Consider the following 17,917-nt stretch of genomic DNA (forward strand, 5'->3'; position numbering starts at 1 on the left):
CTACCTTGCAGGGTTGTAGTGGGGATTAAAGGAGGAGGAGAATCATGTAGGCCACACCTTGAGCTCCTTGGGGGAAAAGGTGGGATATAAATGAAATATATCCCTAGAGCCAGGGCTTTTTCGGCTGCAGCTCCAACCTGGTGGAACGCTCTGTCACAAGAGACAAGGGCCCTGCAGGACTTGACATCTTTCCGCAGGGCCTGCAAGACAGAGCTGTTCCACCAGGCCTTTCGTCAGGGCGCAGCCTGACTCCCTCCTTTGGCAATCTTTACAGAACTTTAGTTTATGGTTGCCATCAATTTTGATTTTAATTAATCTTTATAATGTTTTTATAATGTTGCACTATTTTAGTGTTGTTAGCCGCCCTGAGCCCGGCTTCGGCTGGGGAGGGCGGGATATAAATAATATTTTTTTTTACTACTATTATTATTATTATTAAAATAAAAGGTAAGCACCAGCATGCACCTCAGTGAAGAAATAAATCACCACTTCACCCTGAAGCCGCTTGAGTTAAAGGGGTCAAAAGTTGTGAAGTCAAGAGTCAAGTCACAGGACAGCCACACTCATAATCCAAATAGGACTCTTTCCAAAAACTGGAGTTGTCTCTGGACCCTGAGAGGGACAGTTTCTCCAGAGACATGGCCTAATTTCAGGTTTTGTAATGGAAGGGAACCACGGAGCTCCTTTTATATGCAGAAAGGCAGCTGGTTTTCATTGTAATGCATTCTGTCTCTGGTTGTATCACGATTTTCAGGAATTTCATTCACACCCTCGAGATCTGGACTGAGTTTACAGAGACACACACCTATAGCTACACTGGAGGGGGCCAGCAGGTGGCAGCAGAGGCTGCCTGGTTCCGTATAACAGGGGATGGGGGAACCTCTGGCCCTGCAGATGTTGTTGGACTGCAACTGCCATCAGTCCTGTCTGGCCCTTGGCTGTCCTTCCGGGGGCTGGTGAGAGCTGTGGTTCAACAACATCTGCAGAGCCAAAAGATTCCCTGTACCTGCACTAAAAGACAGCAACCTTTGCGCAAAAACTGAGCAAGGTGGAGGGCTGCTTCCAAGAGTGGGCAAGTGGGGTACTCAGAGAGGATCCATAATCCTTTCTCTCCACCACTTGCCTCCTGCAATGCATCCACCACTCACTCACAAACATACAAAACAAGCTAGTAACTCTGCACAGGGAGAGAAAGATTGGAACAGCGTAAAGGTGAAACCTAACCTCAAGTTGCACTGCCACCAAATTCCCTATGCTGACCTTAAACTCCAAGATATGGCAGCAGAGTAAAGTTTGCAGCACTGTAGCTTCAGCCACATTAGCTACGACACCATTGTTAATGACAGGTGGGTGAAGGGAGAAAAGGGGTAGAGATGGAGGCATGGAGGTTAAATCCCACCTCCTGTGCAGCCATTAACCCTCAACACCATGGGGCATGTGTGGGTGTTGTCAGTGACAGAGACTGCCGTGGGACGACTGGGTCACCAACGACACTGTAGGCGTAAGGGACATTGCCATTCCTACAATGCCTCTTTTTCTAACAATATTATTGTGTCTTTGGTGCAGCAGGTGAAGTGCAGGATGCTGCACAGCAGAGAGACCGTGGTGGAGTAGAGGTGTGAGTCCTGCACTAGGACATGGGAGAGACTAGGGTTCAAATGCGGACAGAGCTTGGGGGCTGGTCACTATCTCTCAGCCTAACCTACCTCAATGGCTGTGAGCTCCTTTGAGAAAAGGTGGCAAATAGATATTATTTTTACTATTATTATTACCATCACCAACTTAGCTGGGCCACAGGACTGGGGTGCCCATGGGCACTTCCTTGTACCCCACAGATCTGCTGTCTATTGCCTGCTTCAAAGACAGCACAAAGCCATGGCCTGCTTAACAAACCATGAGTTAACCACAAGCTGTCCCAGAGTTTAGTGTTACGTGTGAACTAGACCCCAATACCTTGGATGGCTTCTTCCGCATGTCAAGCAAAATGACAGGATTCTGAAGAATTTCATGTGGAAAAAATACTGTGTGTGTGTGTGTGTGTGTGTGTGTGCCCTTGTCCTAATTTAACGTGCCAACGTCCAGGCTGCCTGCCCTCATACCTTCTGCTCAAGGAGGGCCCTGCGCAGGGACACCCGCTGCTCCAGCTCGTGCAGCTCCCGGTCGTGCTGAGCCTCTGCCTGCATCTTGATCTTGCTCTGATAGGCGTTGAGCAGCTCCAGTTCCTGCTGCAGCTGCATCTTCAAGACCTGGCACTCTGCTTCCTGCGCCTCGTCCAATCGCAGCTGCAAGACAAAAGCAAACAAACTGAGCTGTGGAAGAGGGCTTGCAAGGGAAGCTGGTTGTGAGGCTTGCTAAGAAGGGAAGAGGGAGGTGGAAAGGGCTCCTCACTCTGGTGTTCAAAAGCCTGCAATGACTGCCCATGTGTTCCCAGGCCAGCTTCAAGATTCCTGCATTAATGTACAAGGCCCTGAACAACTTAGGTCCAGGATACATTAGTATAAGGATAGAATTCCTTCTACCCCTGCCTGGTGGTCACAGAGATCTTCAGAGGAGTCTGTTAGCAGTTCTTCATGACTCACGATGCAAGGCTTCTATCCACCAGAAGGCGTGCATTCGTTATTATGGGCTGGATTCTAGGGAACTCCCTCCCAGCTGAGATTAGACATTCGTCCCCTTCCCTCCCCAGTGAAACTTCAGGTACCTGACAAAGACTTTTCTGTTTCAGCAGATACTGAAAGGAAGTACTCCATATTTAGGATGAATGTTAATTGACCTTGATGACCTTCTGCTTCTTAATTTTTATGCAAACCACTTAAATGAACGAATGCTTCTATTTCATAAAATCTATACACTGCTTCATTGTAAAAAGAAAGAGAAAAACCCTCAAAATGGCTTACAAAAAAGAACGGCTTAATTCTGCAATTAAGCGGTCTATAAATAGCTTAAATAAATAAAATATTTCCCAGGGAGGCAACCCCTGGCTGTGGCCAAGGCTCAGCAATGCTCCACCAACACCATGTCTGGTCAGCCTGGATACCTCAGTTGGATACATGAGGTGCTGATCATGCCAAGGTTGCAGGTTCGATCCTCATAAGGGACAGCTGCATATTCCTGCATTCCAGGGAGTTGGACTAGATGATCCTCTGGGTCCCTTTCTACTCTACTATTTCATGATTCTATGTCAGTTATGGGACTGAACAGCCCCCACCCCCCGCACCGCTGCCGGGAAGGAGAGGGCTCCATGGGGGAACTCACAGCCTGCGTGGAGAGCATCTCGTTGATGCTGTGGTCGTACTGCTCTGCAAGGATGGCCAGCTTTCGGGTCTGCTCCTCCTTGAGCCTCTTCAAGACAGCCTTGTGCTCACTCTTGGGGGTGGTCTCCAGCAGGTGGTTCCGCAGGGCCTTGTACTGCCGGGTCTGGATCTTGCACGTATCCTGGAACTGCTTCTTGATCTGGAGCTCTTTAGACTGGAGGGGAGAAGAACAACGGTTCTGCGTCAACCTTCTTAGAGGACAGGCCTGCCATGTCTTTTTTTTATAAGATATTTATTAACATTTCAAAGGTTATACAAAAACAATAATAAAAAACACAAACAAAAAAATAAATAACAAAAATACAAAAATACAAAACTGAAAACAATTTAAAAACACATAAAATTCCATTCAATTATTTTCTTTTAACTTACTTCCCAGACCTCCTCATACCTCCCCTTTTTGTATTCCAATTCAAATTATTAATTCAGCAAATCCTCACCATTGATTTTCACTTAATTTTCAACCTTTCTTTCTTCCCCCCCCCCATTATCTTAGTCATTACCGCTGAAAACCACTTAATTTCTAACCAACATCATTCTAACATTCATTAATTTTGTAATATTTCCCAAGATAGTCCTTAAATTTCTTCCAATCTTCTTCCGCCGTCTCTCTTCCCTGGTCTCGGATTCTGCCAGTCATTTCTGCCAGTCCCATATAATCTATCACCTTCATCTGCCATTCTTCCAGAGTGGGTAGATCTTGTGTCTTCCTACAGGCCTGCCATGTCAAGGGGTTTCTAACGGGCCTTGAGCTGCAGAGTCATCTCCAGCCTGGAAGCCCCAACGGCACCACCAACGGCACATTCCCCTCCACAAAAGGCCTGCTGGTGGCTTTTCCACACCCTGGGGCAAGAACCCTGAGCATGCTCTGAGAAGTGCCCCACTTGAAACAGGCTCTGAGGACAAACCCAAACTCAGACACTGCTTTACTGGGAAAGCTATGCCAGACTTCCCTGGAGAAGCAGGGACCTGCTGCCTTATGCACTCACACAGTATATTGAGTTACAGATAGGTAGCCGTGTTGGTCTGCCATAGTCAAAACAAAAAAAAATATTTCAGTAGCACCTTAAAGACCAACTAATTTAGTTCTTGGTATGAGCTTTCATGTGCATGCACACTTCTTCAGATATACTGACTCAGTATATTGAGTCAGTTAAGGGTAGTTTAGACCTTACTGCAGCCTTACCATAGATGAGAGGGGGAGATATGGAATAGAACGTAAAAGTGACGCACACAGAAACATGATGAGCTGTTTAATTCTGAGTCAGACCACTGGGTCCATCTGGCTCAGTACTGTTGACACTGACTGGCAGAAGCCCTGCAGGGTCCCAGGCAGGGGGTGCTTTCTCCCAACCACACCTGCAGACACGGTCAGTGACTGAACCTGGGACCTTCTGCATACAAAGTAGGCGCTCTGCCACTGAGCTATGGCCCACTTAAAACATTCAACTGTGGTCACACAGAACATCATGAAAGGGAGGCCCAGCCTGCCAGCCCTCTGCTGCCACACAGTAGTTTCTGGCCTGAAGAGCCTGTCACCCTGTTGGTAGCAGCACATATATTTTTCAGGGGGACAGAGAGGAAGCTGGGTCAGATTTCCAGAGACCAAAGGGGAAGGCAGGCAACAGAGCCCTGCAGAGAGCTGCCTGCTCTCCTCACTGCCCAACACCATCTAGATAAGACGGGATTATGTAAATAGGAGGAAATTTGAAATGCGCTCAACTTGCATAATTTATACAGGTCATCGAGCTGGGCTTTCCTTGGCACAGGATCTGGGTCACCAAGGTGCAGAGAGCTGCCTCTGGTCAGTTGCCCAAGCCAGAGGGAGAGATGCATGGCCCATGTGCCTCAACCAGTTTTCTGTTCCTGAGAAGCAAAGTCAGCAAGACGGCTGGAGCCTTGGGCCTCCTTTGGGTGGGCAATGCAACTCTTCCTTCCCTTGGCACTCCTGGCTGAACGATCGGCTTGAGGCTTCCTCACTCATCTATCTTCTGGGGTAGGCAAAGCACCAGGGGCAAGTTTTGGGTTCTGCCTCAGCTGGGAAGGAGGAGCTGGGGGAAGGGCTGCAGCCCAGTGGTAGAGAATCAGCTTGACTCCTTGACAGCATCTTCAGGCTGGGCTAGGGAAGATTCCTTGCCTGAAACCTTGGAAAGCCACTGTACACAATGTACTGAGATAGATGGGCCAATGAGCTGGGCTCGCTGTAAGGCAGCTTGCTGTGCAAAGGAGATGAGCCTCAGAAGGCAGCCTGGGATCACACAGCCCCAGAGGTTTCTAAACCCAAGAAACAGGGGGAGATGACACCAGAAGGCAGCAAGTAAGGGGCTGCTGGAACAGCCCTTCAGCCTGCAGACTAAATGCTTGAGGAAACAAACATGTCTTCCCAGGGGCTCAATAGGGGCAGTGCCTCCCCGCAACACACAATGGGAAGAGGGCTGCCCACCTCCACCCCCTGAACCAGCTCACCTTGAGGCTCTTGGGCTGCTGCCGCACCTCCATGACATGCTTGCGCCGCAGCTCCCTCTCCCGCCGCTTGTTATACTCCAGCTGGTTGGTGAGCTCTGTCTGGTGCTGGAGCCGGATGAGCTCGCAGCGCATCTTCTGGATGGTGTTGAGGTGCCGGAACTCCAGCTCCTGCATGGACTCGTGCTGGCGCAGCAGCATGGCATGCTCCAGGTCCTTCTGCGTCTGGCGCTTGTTCAGCTCCTGAGACGCAAGGAGAAGGGGGGGGGAGTCATTGGGGGGAAGCAAGGAGAGGGGACATCAGGACCAGGCAAGCATTTTCCTGGCTGGGTCAGAGAGCTCGAGGCAAAGGGTGCTGCCAGGGGAGGGCAGGAAGGGGACAGCTGTCCCCTCGCAGCCAGAGATAGATGGCCTCTGCGCATGGGTATTCCATTATACTACCGCAGCTAAGAGCTGCCAACAGACTCAACTCCCATGAATGTCCAATCACCCTTTTGGGAAAAAGGGTATCTGAGCTACAAACCACCATCCCGATCTATTGTTCTTCATCTTGTTTTTAAAGTACCTTATCCCATTTTATCTGAATCAATGGCTGTTGGCTATGAAGAGCTTTATAAATCTGAACAATTATGACTTGTGATCTGAGAGAGTACTTCTGAAATGTGGCTTGCTTCTGCCCATCCTAAAACGTGGCTATTTTACTCAACCACCAATCTCGCTGCTCAATCTGTAATGGCCATTGCTTGCATTTTTAAGTTTACCTATCCTTTCACAGTTTTCCTCCAACCCTGATCTGCAGTTGGGCTGGTTGTTTTGATTATTGCTGCACAGTGCCCTGAACTCTTTGGACAGAGGTCAAGTCAAACCTTCAGGATCACCTTACCCCATTTTTGCTCTCTCAACCCCTTCAGCAGATCCAGCACTGTTACAGGTGCAACACCCTATCTGCATATGTAAGAACTTGATATTTTAGTGTGGCAGCACCCACACTTTGGAACTCCCTGACTGTTGTTATCAGGCAGGTGCCTTCATCGTATTCTTTTTGGCAACTTCTAAAAACATTCTTATTAAGACAAGCCTATCCAGATATCTAGAACGCTGCTGCATGGTTTAACCTGTTTTTAGTTTAATAACTTTTCAAAAAAATAAATTGTTCTTGCTGGTTATGATAATGCTATTGCTTTATCTGTTTAGTAAACCACTCTGTTTTGCTTTGTTTTTTTACAATAGAGCATTGTATAAAGATAGACTCAGGAAATTTAAAGTCCTTCTTCACACAGTGCATAGCTAACTCAGTCCTGAAGGAAGCAGTGATAGCCACCCACTTGGGTGCTTTAAAAGAGTATTAGACAAATTCATGGAGGAGGAGAGGGTTATTGATGGCTACTAGGCAAGGTGGTTACGCAGAGGCAGCAGCAATGCTTCTGAACACCAGCTGCTTGAAACCACAGGATGGGAGAGCACTCTTGTGCTTGAGTCTTCTTTGCTGGTTTCCCTTTGGGTACCTATTTGGCCACTGTGAGAAAAGGATGCTGGGCTAGATGGGTCATGGGCCCTCCTACGCACCTCCCGGACAAGGTCCTGCTCCAGGTTGTGGCGCTCCAGCAGCATCCGCCGTTTGAAGCGGCGGCACTCCAGCTCCAAGTACTGCCGCTGCCGCCGGAGCAGGTTGGCCTCCTCCTCCGCCTGGAAGTGCTGGATGTTCTCCTTCTGCTTGGACAGCCACTCCTGCTTCTCCTTCTTGGGAGTGCTCTGGTTCTCATTCAGCTCCTGGAAGAAAGAAGAGCAGGTGGTCTCCCGTCACAGGGGGCAGAGCTCAATGCAACGACATGGGAGGGGAGCTGCCTGCTGCCCCACCTGCTGCCCCTGGAAGCCCTAGAAGAATAATCTGCTGCAGGAGGACTGTGAGCAACGCAATGGGAGGGGCTGTTTCTATTTTCTGCTGTTTCTGTTTCCTTGTTTTTGCTATTGGTTGGTGGATGTTGCTTAAGGAATCTTGTTATATTTGTAGTACTGAAGGTTTGTTTTTTGTTGTTGTTGTTTGGTATTATATTTGCTATAACCAAACTGCGGGAGGCAGTAGAAGACAGGAGTGCCTGGTGTGCTCTGGTCCATGGGGTCACAAAGAGTCGGACACGACTAAATGACAACATATTTGCTATTGTGTTGCTTTGCTATATTATTATGACATTGTTTTTGTTTTGAAATGCATTCCTGTTTTGTCATAAACTGCTCTGTGGAAAAGCGGCATACAAATGAAATGAATAAATAAAATGAGTTAGCTTGGCTTGTAGGAAGATGGGAGGAGGGGAGAAGGAGAGAGAAGGCTCCTCTCTATCGGCATCCTTTGGTATTGCAAGGAGTGCAGAGATAAGGGCACACACGGTTCAACGGAACAGAGCAGCAGCAAGAAGGGGACATTCTGCCAACGGAGGGTTCCCTGCCATCGTGGACACTCAGGATAAAAACATCTATGGGAACAGAGGAATCATTGCTGGAGGACAGGCCTTCCATTCCACAGGCACAGCCTGTAATAGGCAAATTTCTGCATGAGTGGCTGAGCTAGACCAGGTACAATATTATAGGAATGCCAGCAGTGACATTGTCCCAGAAAAGAGAAGGGTTTTTAAAAAATGGGTTTTAGGACAATGCAAGAGTCAAACCTCTATAAAACAGGACAAGCACCCTTTTCCATCCTGGCTTTTGACAGTTGAGGTGCATGTTTTTTTTTTATTTTTAAGGTTGCAAGTTGTTTTTAATGTTGTTTTTAATGCTGTAACCTGCCCTGGGACCTTAAGGTGAAGGGCAGGTAATAAATAAATCAACAGCTGCCACCACTATTTCAAAAGGCCCTGCTAAGCAAAAGTGCTAGTGATCACAAGCGTCTGGAATAACTGTCTTAATTGTACAAAAAGGCAAACTTTTTCTAACTGCCAATCAGACCAGTGACTAGATGAATGCTCTTTTGCTGCCATCAGTTCCCCCCCCCCCCAACCACCTTCTAAGAGATGAGCTTTACCTCTTTGAGCTGCTCCTTGCGCAGTTTATACTCTCTTTTCTGGGATTCCAGGAAGCTGTTCAGCTCTTTCTTCTGCTGGGCTTGAATGTGCTGCTGAAACTTCTTCTCTTCGTTGGCCATGATTTTCGCCTACCCAGGAGAAAAGGCCCAGGAGAGAGCGGTAAGTGGCTCAGGGGGCAGCCAAGGGCAACAGTGTCTGCATCGTCAGATATGCTTGAAATGCAGAAACGGTAACACAGGCCTGCCTACTCACACACAGACACTCTGGACACGAGCAGAGAATGCATTAAGCCAACCTCTGCCCTCCAGCTATTTTGGAAAACTCCCACCAGCCCTTTGGCTCCTGGGCCAAGTTCAAGGTGCTGCTATTAGTATAGAAAGCCCTTAACAACTTAGGACCAGCTCACCTATGAGATTGCCTTACCCCATATAATGGTAAAGGTGGCACATAATACCCGTTCTGCATTTGTAAGAACTCGAATCTTTTAGTGTGTCCTCACCCACACTTTAGAACTCCTTGCCTATTGATATCACTGTCCTCTTTTCAGCACCTACAAAAAACATTCCTACCCAGATGTTTAGAAAGTTGATGTAAGTTTTAATCTGCTTTTAGTCTACTGTCATTTTAACTTTTTGAAAGTCTTAAAGCAGTAAAATGATCTACAATACATATTTTCTGCGGTAAACCTCCTTGAAGGTTTTTCATTTAACAATCAAGAGGTGTATAAACTTTATGAAATAAAACAAAGAAAGAAAAACATTTGGAGGGCACCAGGATGAGCAAAGGCCATGTTAGGCTTTATCTCATGGTGGGTTTGTGTTGCCCAACCCTTACCGGAGAAGCTGTGCGGAAGCAGCTGCCCCCTACCTCCTTCTCCATTGCCGCCTGGTGCTTCTTGATGAGCTTCTCCATCTCGGCCGCAAAGTTGTTGCGCTGGGTCTCCAGGTCCTTGTCCAGCCGTAGGCGGTGCTCATCCATCTCGGCCTTCAGCTTGTTCTCCAGAGCCATCAGCTGCTTCTGGTGCTGCCGCCGCATCCGCTTGTAGCCGGACATCTGCTCCCGGAGCTCCGAGTCTTGCTCGTGCTCCTGCATCTGCCTCGTCACCTGCAGGGAGGGCGGGGAAACAGACCACAGCAACTCTGAGGAGGAGGAGGAGACGTTCCCCAAGGCACGTGAGCGCAGGCCTATGGGCTGCACAGCTCAGTATTGAAACACATCCTTGGCATGCAAAGAAGTCTCAGGTTTGATGCCTGGCAGCGTCTCCCAGGTATGAAATCCTGGAGAGATGTTGCCACTCTGTGTAGATGGTACTGAGATCGATAGACCAACAGTCTGATTCAGTATTAGGCATATTCCTAGGTTCCTATTAAATCAGCCCTTAACTCATAACTATGAGGACTAGAATCTTCTTGTATTTTTAGGGGAAGATACATAGCTCAGCAGTGGAGCCCCTATTTAGTCTGCAGAAGGCACCAAGCTCCATCCCTGGCATCTCCAGGTAGGGCTGGGAAATACCTTTTATTTGAAACCCTGGAGAGCTGCTGCCAGTCAGTGTGAACAGTACTGAGCTAGGTGGACCAATGGTTTGACTCTGTATAAGGCAGCTTTCTACTTCCCTCTTTCCTTCCTATGTCAGCTGAATGAATTGTTATGGGGAATATTAGGGGGACCCCTCAGCTAGCAAGCATCTAGAAAAGCAACGTGTTAGAGAACCAGATCTCCTCCTCCTTTCGCAAAAAAACCCAAAAACATTTTATATTAAAAAACCAAGCAAAACAGCATTTTTCTCAAGTTTAAAAATTATCATTGTGTTCATGTTACAGGACTTTCTTGCAGGATAAAGAGTCTGATACAACTGCCCATTAAACGTAATGTAAAGGTTTCTACTAAAAACCCCCCACAGAAATTGGCTTTGCCCCTTGTTTTTGCTAAGCTGGCCACTGAACTATGGCTGTTATGAGTTGAATCTAATGTTACTCAGAGCAGGCATTACAAATAATAAAAAAAAACCCTGAAAAGCCCCAAGATGACACTTAGCCAAGGGCCTAACCCGCTTCGCAAAGAGAGAGTTGAACCTACCAGCGACGCTGTGCGTATAGTAGCAAAGTGCTCTCGGTTGCGGTAGTGGGATCTGTGGCGAGACACTTGGGGTGGAGACACTTGGGGTTCCGACGCTCTCGATCGGGGGTCCGGATCCTCCCTGTAGTTTTCTTCGTCCTTGGGAGGAGGAGGAGGAGGAGGAGAAGAAGAAACATCAGTGGGGCTGACTGATTTAAAAAGAAACCTCTTGACCCTTTTGGCTCCAGGTGGGCCATGGGAAGAGACACAGATCATGCCCTCTCCGGGCTGCCGTAAGAATTACCGGCTTCAAGTGGATGACGGAGCTGTTGGACATCACCGTGTGGTCACCCTCCATCATGTCCAGCTCGCTCCTGTCGTCCGAGGCATCTGGAAGACTATTAACACTACTGCTTTGGCTACTGGCACTAATGGACATGCTGGGGATGGACTGGTTGCTCCCGACACTGTTCACTGTTCCCGTCCGGCCCATGCCGTGGTCTTGCTCCTGAAGGGAAGAGGGGAGAACATCACAGAGGGTTCTTAGCAGGGCAGCCCACTGCAGCTGTAACATGAGAATCGTTGCCAGCGAGGCGGCAGCACTTAGATCTCTTCCCTGCTGAATGTTCAGCTTTACAGCTAGCCAAGGAAAGACCTTGAGCCTTTGGGGGGGGGAATGTCATTTGGGTCTGCCGGTCATTAGCCAGTTTCACAAACTAGGCAGGTGTTTGTGGACAAGAACATCAGGATTAAGACATGGGTTCAAATTTCCTTGCTTGGCTGTCCTCATACAGAATGCTCAGTTCTTGATCTCAATCTTATAGGAAAATACCAAAGAAAGGAATCATGTAGATAAGTTGTATAATACTGAGAATTGTACCAAGAGCAGAACTTACAGTTGCAAACACACACACACTGCCCTTTGCCACAGGTGAGAATCCAACAGGCTTGGATTCAGCAATGCTCTCTTTCCAAAACTTACCAGAAAGGATTGTTCTGCTACAATTTTAAAACACGACTCTTGCAAACAAGCCACATCTAATTGCGGCTATTTCAGGCAATCTTCACCCAACCTGATGCCCTCCAAGTGTCTGAGATTACAAGTCCCTTGGGCTCCAGCACTGTGCTGCCTGGGGCTGATGGAAGCTGTGGTTGAAAACACCCAGAGAGCTCCAGGCTGGGTGAAGGCTGTGCTAGCCAAACTGCAGGAGGAGGAAAGCCTTGTTGCATGATGGAAGGGAAGGCCGTAGCTTGTCGGCAGTTAAAATTCATAACCTTGTTTTTAGGGGGGCAGGGCAAGCCACTCGCCGAAACTGCAGATGGCAGTTTATGGTGGACATATCCCAAGATGCAGGTTAAGCTTAGATGGAGATATGAATGGGCTGCTGGGAAAGAGGACCGTGGCGGCGATGCCAGAAGCAAGCACCACACAGCGATGAGTAAAAGGCTGGTGAAGAATTCCTCCCCACCCCCCATGCCCAGCCTCTGCTTCTACCTCCTCTTCCTCCTGGGTTTCCACTGCGGGACCGTTGTGCGCCTCCTGGAAGAGGAGTTTCTTCATCTTGCGATACTGAAGATTGTCCAGTTCTCTGACTGCATCCTTTGTTCTCTGGATCAGGTCTATTAACACTGTCTCAGGGCGCTCCCGGAGGACAAACACGTGCTGCAGCAGAAGACACAAGCGGGCAGGGGAGTGTCAGTGCCCTGTGACCTCAGGCTCTGCCCACAAACCACAGCATGCCATGGCTACAGGCAAAGTGTTCTCCTGGACTGGGAAAAGATGTAGGTGCCGACTGCAGAGATGGTCTGGCAAGGCTTCCATCAGTCTGAAGCCCAGGGAATCCCTTGGCCTGGCAAAGGCCTGTGGGAAGCTGCATGCAGAACTGCTCAACTGGAGGGTCCCAGGCAGAGAGACCCAACACTTGAGCTCCAGTATGTTTACTCCCTGTTTAGATAAAAGCTCACCACCATCAGAAACTCTAGCCATGATTCTATGACTTAGGATGTCTGGAAGCGCAATATTGCACTGGGTCAGTCCATAAAGAAAAAAGAACCTCAGGGAGCAGCTGATGACAGAGACCACGATCCAAGTAAGCCACTGCCAGTTGCAGCAGCTTCAGGATAAGGCAGCTCCATGGGCTTTGCTTAAAAATAAATGTAAATAGAGAAAGCATCTTTGCAGTGAAGAAGAACTTCCATCAATAGTGAACAACACCCCCCGCCCTGGTTTACTGGTACTTGCTGCTGTCTGTCAGCAGAGCAAATGAAATTACATCTAAAGGGAAGATGGGAAAGAGAAACAGAATGGCCTTTTCAAAGCAGCAGGTGACTTGTACACAATCTGTGTCAGGGGAAGGAAAAACATGGGAGCAGTAAGATGGGAAGCCTGCTTGCACGCATGTGTGGTGGTGGGAGGACAACATATAAAAGAAACACACACGTGATGTAAATAGATGAAGAGGGAAAAGGTAGATCGTTTGTTAACTAACACGTAATAGGTAACTCAAAGGTGTAAGGAGGCCGTGTACTGGTATCAACATATGAAGACGGGAAGCCCCAAGAATGAGAGGCCTGACAAGTTTGCTAAGAGGAGGGATGGAGGGATGTTGAAAGGTTAACTTACAAGGCTCAGAGTACTGACCATCAGGTCACAAAATAGCCAGGTTCTGCTAGGCTTTGGGAGAAAATGGTATGTGAAAAACATGGAAAGACAAGACAGAAAGGGTAACCGACATGTGCGATTCTAATATTGGGTGGAAGGGGGGTTGCTGACAGATGAAGAATAAAGGAAGTCAAGCTAACCTTCAGGAGCTCCTCCGATGTAGGCCTGTCTTGGGGGATTTTCTGGAGGCAAGAATCTACAAAGTTTCGAAAATAATCAGACCTATAAAGGGTAAGGAAAAACAGAAGTTTTAAGCTATTGTTTAGTCAAGGGCGCAAGCACAGCCTTTTTTGCCCATGTCAACACATCACTTGCGCAGGATCATCAGAGGAAACACAGCAGCCGGAACCGAGGGACCAGAAGCCACTGCGGAAATTGGACACACAGGAGAGGCAACCGCCCACCATTACAATTTGACATGGCAAATGCTGCTCTCATGCAAGCATTGCTGTGATGGATCTAACAAATTTCATTTTTGCTCAGATAAATAAATAAATCACCAAAGTGCTCACTTATAAACCCATTTAGGTACGTTGATCCCAAAACCCAGGCAACTGACCCCAAAACGTGTTGCAACCTCTCCTCCTTCGGCCATTCACTCACCATTCATTGGACTGGAGTGTAGGGGATTCATTCTGCGCTATGTGATATAAGGCACTCATTGCGTTCATATTAAACAAGGGAGGCTTCCTTTCCGCTGCACAGAAAGAAAAAAGTGTTTGCTTAATGGAGGGGGAAGCAACTGGTGGCGCCCCAGCCGGCCTGTGCCTGATCCTCAACAGAACCAGATGGAACAAGGTCACTTGCACCTGCCAAACCCTCCCGCCCCTCACTGCAGCAGAGGGGGAAATACCATGACTGTTGCACTTTCAATGGCCAAATGAGCCACCCAAATGCCAAAGGGGTGGGGTGGGGGGGCCTTCTCCAAACTGATGAATGTTTTGCACAGCCCTACCACTGACATATCTGCTTTCTACCAAACCTTTTTTTTAAAATCCACCTAAGAAATCGCTGTCTTTTATGTCAGAAAGTTCCATAGTTTAACTAGAAGCTGTGTGGAACTCTAACCCCAAATTCAAATACAGTGGACCCTCTAGTTACGTACCACTCTGGATACATAACTTTCGGGTTATGAATGCGACAAACCTGGAAGTGTGGCCCTTGATCAACTTTGGTTGCTTCTTTTTCTATCTTTCTCAGTTCCAAAATAATCTTTTTAGATGGGGCAACACATAATTAAGGACCAGTGTTGCTGAAATACAAGAGGCCTCATCACTACTGGCATTCTGCCGGCTCTTGAAGACATACCTGTTTAGACTGCAATCCTCTTGATTTCCTGACCTGAAACTCCTCATCTAATAATTTTAACTGCTGTTTTAAACTGCTTTAATTATTATGCTGCTTTAGTGGGTTTGTTTTATTGGACAGTTTAATTATGGGTGCTTTTTAATGTTTTGATGAAATTGTTTTGTTGTGTATTTTAGTTCTGTGGGGATATATTTTTGTAAACGGTTTTACACTTGTAAAACCACTTAGAAGCCATTTTGGCAAGCAAGCAGTATATTATTATTAGTAGCAGTAGTAGTAGTAAGAAATGCACAACTTGTGACTGGGAGAAGTCAGAGCTCGAACAGGCGGACATGGCCTACCTAATTCAATACACGTTATCCCAAGTGACCACACGTCGACTTTACCATCATATTGCCCTTCATCCATGGCTAAAATCACTTCCGGGGCCATCCTGAAGAGAGAAAAATTAAGGTGCTTAGCAGATCCACTCACCAAAATCCTTGACCATTTCTGCCTTGCCCTTTAGGATGAAGACTAACACTGACTACTAACCAACACTAACTAGCCTGAGGTGTAGAGAAAACAATATGGGATATGAGTATATCTGAAGGCCTGGGGTCCCAAGGATGCTATGTAGTTGCTTGAGGAAACACCAGCAGGGCTGAGGGCTCCTGAAATGGCAGAGCAGGGAGAGAGATAATATATGCCTTGCATGTTGACGTTCTCTTATTGTCCTCTCCCTCCACATCATTTTCTTGAGTCACTTAATCTTCACCAGGAGAAGGGAAAGGAGAAATCAGGAGGGGACAGAGAAAGATGCAATGGCAACTGGGTGTCCCTTGGGACTGGTAGGGTGGAAGGCAGGATGACTGACAGCAGGTGGAACCAGAGCCAGAGTCAATGGCAGGTGGAGCTGACTGGCTGTAAGAAGGCAGGCAGGTGGGGCAGAGGCCCTTTTCCCAGGTGCTCATGCCTACCTCTACCTTAAGGGGAAGGGCTGTGGCTCAGGGGAAGAGCATCTGCTCTGCATGCAGAAAGTCCCAAGTTCAATTCCCAGCATCTCCAGGTAAGAAAGAGACCCCCCTGCCTGAAACTCTGGAGAGCTGCTGCCAATCAGTGGGGGACAATGCTGAGTTAGGTCTCACTAAGTATACATTAGGTCTTAGTATTACTAAGGCTACTTCCTATGTTCCTATCCAGTCTTCATAAGCTATTTCAGAAAGTACTAAAGGGGGACGATGTGCTGGCAAGTGGGAAACGACTCATTGCCAGACCCCAATATTTACACCCTGGAATGATAGACCTGGCACCAAAGTGATCTCCTTTCCAGCCCACCTTAAGGGCCATCCAGAAATCTGCCTGCCGTGCATGTAAGACCATTAACTCCCACAGCAATACCAGTGCTGAAGCCTTCCTTACCAATATGGTGTCCCCACAAACGAGTTGGCAGGAGATGCTATGGAAGCAGATCCAAAGTCAGCGAGTTTCACCTGGCCTGGTTCCGTCAGTAGGATGTTTCCTGCCTTGATGTCTCTGGGGAACAAATAGAAGTCAATATGGCACACTTGTTTACTGGCCCCAACACAGGAACAGCCAAGCTGCGGTGCCGCCACCCTTCATGGATCTTGTAGGACTACAATGCCCAACATCCCACACCTGCTGGGACTCGTGAGTTATAGTGCAAAGCATTTGGAGGGCACCATGTTGGCCACCCCTGCCATGAAGAGATTACATACAAACACAGTTGTAGCAAAGGAAGGAAGAAGGAAGGAAGGACTAGCATCACCCCAAAACATCTAGGGAAGATGAACCAACACAGTGGCAAGGGGGGTGTGAGCGCCTTAACTGCAATCCTGCCCCCAATAACAGAACCAATGAACCCATCCTGTGTCCACCCTGCTGTGGAGCCTCAAAGAAAACCATGGGGTGGCAGGCTTCCTGTTGGAGCATCTGGTTGGCCACTGTGAGGGTGTTGAACTAGACAGGTTGCCAATCACAGGGCCCAAGACATGGAATCTTCTCATGTCCTTCAAAGTCACTGCAAGTTCAGGCTGCCAGTAAAGCTTAGAGGGTCATATCTAAGTAAATTATACTCAAAGCAGACCAACCTGAAATTAAAAGCCCTGGGCGTGTCACACCTAGTCATTTCAATGGTCTATTCTAATAAGTATGACTAACACTGGATACAATTAGTGTGTGTTGTGATTATTTTCTGATAAATCAACCCCTTGTTTACATTGATCAGCCCAGACACAGATCCAGTTCCAAGAGCCTTCTGGCAGTTCCCACACTGCAAGAAGTGAATCCAGAAGGGAACCAGGCAGAAGGGCCTTCTTGGTAGTGGCACCCACCCTGTGGAATGCCCTCTCATCAGGTGTCAAGGAGATAAGTAATTATATAACATTTAGGAAACATCTGAAGGCAGCCCTGAATAGGGAAGCTTTTAAAGGTTTAAGGTTTTACTATGTTTTTATATATGCTGGAAGCCACACTGGGGCTGAGGTAACCCAGTCAGATGGGCGGGGTACAAATAAATAAAGAAATTATTATTATTATTATTATTATTATTATTATTATTATTATTATTAGCAGCAGCAGCAGCAGCAGCAGCAGCAGCAAAACTGCAGTTCCTCATATTTGCCTGAAGAAAGTTGAGTTGGGTTTTTATCACCTTATTTGCTTAATTGTTTGACAAAGGCAGCGGTAGTTGGGGTCTCTAAAGACTCTAGATCTGCACTGGGGAATTTTAACGCAAAACACACAGTGACCTGTACACAAACGCACCCCTATCCCATGTATGTGTCTGCCCTATTAAGTCAAGTTATCACTGCAGGTTCTCTGTACACTTGATGAAAAAAGAGGGAAAGCCACCCCATTTAGAAAACCACGAGCTTTTTGCCCAGAGAAACCATAAACACAGGTTAAATTCAAGCGGACACCACTGGCGATGTCGTGAGGAAGGACTTACCTATGGATCATGTTGTGAGAATGCAAGTATGCTAAACCTTGGAGAGCACCGTGGGTAATTGCAGCAATTTCCAGCTCTTGCAATGGCTTTTTATGGACTTGAGGAAAGAGAAACTCAGTTAGCAAAACAGGAAGGGACAGGC

General features: G+C 47.6%; 1 protein-coding gene across 1 annotated transcript in view; it reads right to left on the bottom strand.

Moving 5' to 3' along the window:
• Positions 1 to 17,917, bottom strand: part of TAOK1 (TAO kinase 1) — a 67,601-nt gene that overhangs the window by 10,777 nt on the left and 38,907 nt on the right. Inside the window, exons 6-19 of the mRNA XM_083715064.1 lie at positions 17,776 to 17,872; positions 16,227 to 16,340; positions 15,167 to 15,258; positions 14,121 to 14,214; positions 13,658 to 13,739; positions 12,351 to 12,518; positions 11,160 to 11,363; positions 10,877 to 11,014; positions 9,665 to 9,901; positions 8,797 to 8,925; positions 7,344 to 7,547; positions 5,781 to 6,020; positions 3,256 to 3,468; positions 2,100 to 2,282 (exon numbers count right to left, since the gene is read on the bottom strand). Of these exons, the coding sequence (XP_083571190.1) occupies positions 2,100 to 2,282; positions 3,256 to 3,468; positions 5,781 to 6,020; positions 7,344 to 7,547; positions 8,797 to 8,925; positions 9,665 to 9,901; positions 10,877 to 11,014; positions 11,160 to 11,363; positions 12,351 to 12,518; positions 13,658 to 13,739; positions 14,121 to 14,214; positions 15,167 to 15,258; positions 16,227 to 16,340; positions 17,776 to 17,872 (2,195 nt within the window). The remainder of the gene's footprint in view (positions 1 to 2,099; positions 2,283 to 3,255; positions 3,469 to 5,780; positions 6,021 to 7,343; positions 7,548 to 8,796; positions 8,926 to 9,664; positions 9,902 to 10,876; positions 11,015 to 11,159; positions 11,364 to 12,350; positions 12,519 to 13,657; positions 13,740 to 14,120; positions 14,215 to 15,166; positions 15,259 to 16,226; positions 16,341 to 17,775; positions 17,873 to 17,917) is intronic.

This window comes from Podarcis gaigeae (assembly GCF_964106915.1).
Source record: "Podarcis gaigeae genome assembly, chromosome: 15".
Lineage (NCBI taxonomy): Eukaryota > Metazoa > Chordata > Lepidosauria > Squamata > Lacertidae > Podarcis > Podarcis gaigeae.